This window comes from Sinocyclocheilus rhinocerous, unplaced genomic scaffold (genome assembly GCF_001515625.1).
Source record: "Sinocyclocheilus rhinocerous isolate Xijiao unplaced genomic scaffold, SAMN03320098_v1.1 scaffold874, whole genome shotgun sequence".
In the NCBI taxonomy this organism is placed as follows: Eukaryota; Metazoa; Chordata; class Actinopteri; order Cypriniformes; family Cyprinidae; genus Sinocyclocheilus; species Sinocyclocheilus rhinocerous.
The window spans coordinates 148,769-152,709 of record NW_015658511.1 but is presented as its reverse complement, the minus strand read 5'-3'; the positions used below and the strand labels follow the sequence as shown (position 1 = coordinate 152,709).

The 3,941-nt window shown below is 34.2% G+C and overlaps 1 protein-coding gene across 9 annotated transcripts in view; it reads left to right on the top strand.

The window, feature by feature from the left end:
- pitpnm2 (phosphatidylinositol transfer protein, membrane-associated 2) overlaps positions 1-3,941 on the top strand; it is an 89,138-nt gene that overhangs the window by 45,177 nt on the left and 40,020 nt on the right. For 8 of the 9 annotated variants that reach the window (XR_001637800.1, XM_016530650.1, XM_016530648.1 and 5 more), the window contains exons 7-10: positions 486-581; positions 663-767; positions 2,447-2,508; positions 2,966-3,031. Coding sequence is in view for 8 of the 9 variants with exons in the window: in XM_016530650.1 (XP_016386136.1) it covers positions 486-581; positions 663-767; positions 2,447-2,508; positions 2,966-3,031 (329 nt within the window). In the remaining variant the exon portion in view is untranslated. The remainder of the gene's footprint in view (positions 1-485; positions 582-662; positions 768-2,446; positions 2,509-2,965; positions 3,032-3,941) is intronic. The other variant, XM_016530649.1, reaches the window with a different exon arrangement.

Sequence of the window (3,941 nt, the reverse complement as noted above, 5' to 3'; positions counted from 1 at the left end):
GGCACGCTGCATTGAGCATCCGCGTTCAGTTTTTAATTGTAGTGTCTGTTCTTTTACTTTACTAAAAGATTTTTATTTCTATAAAAAAATCAAAACGACAGTGGGGGTCGGTGACGCGGTGGGCAAGTGACGTAACCGGTGTTGCGGCTTATCACCGTCAACACCGTCTATCGCGGCAAGCCTAACACTGAGTTATATAATTGTATATATTATAAATTATAAATGTATGAATTATGTATGTAAATTAATTTATTAAAAGTGTATATGTATATTATTATACATATATATTATATATATGTAATTTTTTTTATAATTAATTAATAATAAATTGTGATAAAATGGTTTCAAACTGTGATCACAAATGGCTTTTATTTAAATTTTTTCCCCTTTTTCATCAATGCATATTAGTTTGTAAAAGAATCATGATGCATATGTGATTTTTATTTTTTTTCATGCATTGTGCATTTTTTTCATAATGTGTGCAGGAAGTCCTTCACGTCACAGCATTTCTGAATGGCGCATGCAGAGCATCGCCAGAGATTCAGAGGACAGCACAGACGACGAGTTCTTTGACGCTCATGGTAATGCAGGATTGATCCTGAGTTTTAGAAGGTGCTCATGGCAAGCTGTTATTTACTAAAGTCTGAATCCTTGTTCCTCAGAGGACTTCTCTGACAACGAGGAGATCTTTGCCAAGGAGATCACCAAATGGAGCTCCAACGATCTGATGGATAAAATCGAGACAGCGGAGGCAGAGGAAGCCCAGGGTACGCTGGGATTATCTTCACCCATCCGACACGCTCTCAGATTGTAGGGGGGTATTTTGGGCCCCCGAGGCGGGTGATGCAAAGCGTTTTTTCCAGATGCTTTGGTTTTGTAATGCATAAGCCGAGCCCGATGGAAGGAGTTTTTTTTCCATTCATCTTCCAAATGCAGAGATTTTCACATCTTTAATAGGATTAGCGGTAAAGGAGCCCCATTGACTCGGAGGAGGTTAGGGTCTGTGTCAAACAGTGTGAGATTATGGAACACTAATTACACTGAATTCCATGCTGTTTGCATGACGGACTCACAGGCCGTGGAGGGTTTTACACTTATGAAAACCCATGTTCAAATAAAAGTCTAACACTAGGTTTCTTTCAATAATAATAATAGGCTTCTAAAATAACCATTACTTGGCTATTTAGAAATATATTTGATTTTATAGTAATTTGCTTAATTTAATAATTTAATACTTATATTTAATATTATAATGCTAATTTAATACTACATATTGTACTAATTTAGTAGTAATATTAATATATTAAGTAATATAGAATAATATATATAATTAAATATTATTTAAATGAATTATTAATTTAATATTTATAAATTGAGTTTACACACATATCTAATATATTATTAATATTAATATTTTTTATTTTGCATAAATCCAGATTAATCTGAGATAATAAATTAAGCAACATAAATATTTTAATATCAATTAATAATTAATAATAAAAATATATTAATTTAAGTTTTATATATATTTTAATGTATATATATATTTATATACTTAATAAATTAATAATTAATTAATTAAAATTCATACAATTATTTTAATTATTATAATTATTTTCTTTTTTTTATCAATAGTTAAATTTTTATTAGGGATGCACTGATACCACTTTTTCAAGTACTCACCTGATACCATACTTTTATTTTTGGTACTTGTTGATACCGAGTACCGATACCAATATTTTTATTGCATTTGGAAATTTTTTAAATATTGGGTACAGAAACCAAAAGAGTATGTATAATGTTAGTTGGTTAACTTCAAAATTTATTCAGACACCTTCAACATTTCTCACATTATCACAGTTTATTCGCTATAGTTTAGAAAATGGTAATAAAATATTGCATGAACTCAGAGTTAAACTGTGTCAGAACAAATTCATCTTGACAATATTAGATAACTTTGATAGAAAGGTATGTAATGGATTACAATCAACCAAAAATTATTCAGACAGTATGACAGTATTTACACAACTATCAATACTTAGTCAGGCAACCCTTAGCCTTAATGACAGCCTGTAGTCTCCTGGGCTGCGCCGCCGCGCGCTCAATCCACTCAGCGTGCTTTGTTTATCAGCTCGCACACATCAGCTATACAGGCGTTAATACTGAAAGTTTAACATTATATTCATTGCATACATATACTTCGTAGACATTCTTAATCTCTAATAACTCCATTCTACTGTCTGTTGTCGGTGTTTCTTTGTCTGAATATGGCACTTATCACATGCTGTGTGGTATCGGGCCCGATACCGATACCAGTATACAGTATACCGATACTAATTTTTATTAATATAAATGAAATGATTTTAGTTTTTATGTTTTTTTATCATGATGCATATGTGATCCCCCCCACCCCCCTGCATTAAGCACATTAATTTTATGTTTCTAGGTGACTATCAAGAATCGGGTGGGGAGTTTTCTGGGACCGCCAGCGTGGATCGGCTCAATGAGGTATGTCTGCAGCTGTGCATTTTCATACACACTTTCCCATTAAAATGAATGGAAATATACTACAACATAAACGTTACATAATACATATTTATGCAGCAGTGTCATACTGTTAATGCAACTGCAGCAGTGAAAAACGCATTGATCTGTACTCAAGCTAATGGAGCAGAAATTCAGCAATAGTCACGCTGTGTTTATGCTGATGTAAAAACGGGGAAAAAAGCATTAGAGCTACTCTGAGGGTATGTTATGCAACAGCGATTTCATTTTGCATCAGTGCCACACTATCAGTGAATAAACCGTATGACCTTTGACAAAATGAAACGGCGGTCTGTCACTGCAAAGGTCAGCTCAGCATATAGTCATAAGGTCAAGTTCTCATGGTGTGAAGGGTTTGATGGGGACGATCGGGTTGAGGGCCTTTGGGATGATCTCAGTGCTCTTTAACTCTGCTCCTCAGAGACGCAGGGCCATGCGGCGCTCCAGCGTCTGTAAGCATCGACGTACAGCACGCAAATACCCAGCTGTGAGTCACAGCGACACCTGTCTGTTTACATGTGCTAGACGTGTAGATTTTAAGTTATATAGAATCAAAGGCGTTTTACGGTGTTGTTTGTTTAGAGTTTAGCTGATCTTTACCCTGAAACAGTATTTTATGCTATCAGAAGTGTTGTTTTGTAAAGTAGACACTCTCTAGATGCAGACATGTAGTTCGTCTGTGGTGTAGAGGTTTTATCAAAGCAGTCTTTATTAAGACAACAGTGATGCCCATTTTTTCGGCAGTCTGGGTTCTGGAAGTGTTTTCCCATTCGTCTTGTCCATAGGACAAATCAAACTGTTTAAATTCACATTGCAAAAGTTATATGTTTCTGGTGCTCTGAAGTTTTGTGGTGCAGTTTGTGTATGTAATGCAGTCTAGATTAATTATTCAATTAGTTTCACATTTGCATAATAACAAATGTTTTTGGCCATTATGGAGGAGAAGATAAGGTTTCAGTAATATGAAGATTTTTTTTTAATAATTGTAATTTAATCATATATAAATATTTAAAATCGAACTTGTAGTAGTAGTAGTAATAATAATAATAATAATTATATATATGTGTATAATAATTATAATTTATTAATTATACAACAATAACAATACATTTATTAAAGGGGTCATATAATGCTATTTCAAGTTTTCCTTTCTCTTTGGGGTGTTACAAGCTGTTCGTGAATAAATAAGATCCCTAAAGTTGCAAAGACTAAAGTCTCAAACCCAAAGAGATATTCTTTATAAAAGTTAAGACTTGTCCACGCCCCCCTAAAATGCCTCGTTTAAACACGCCCCCACATGTCTACGTCACTGTGTGCGAAGATTTGCATAACGCCACCCAAATGTTCACGCAAAGAAAGAAGGAGTAACTTTATTGTTGCTGCCACCGCCGCCACCA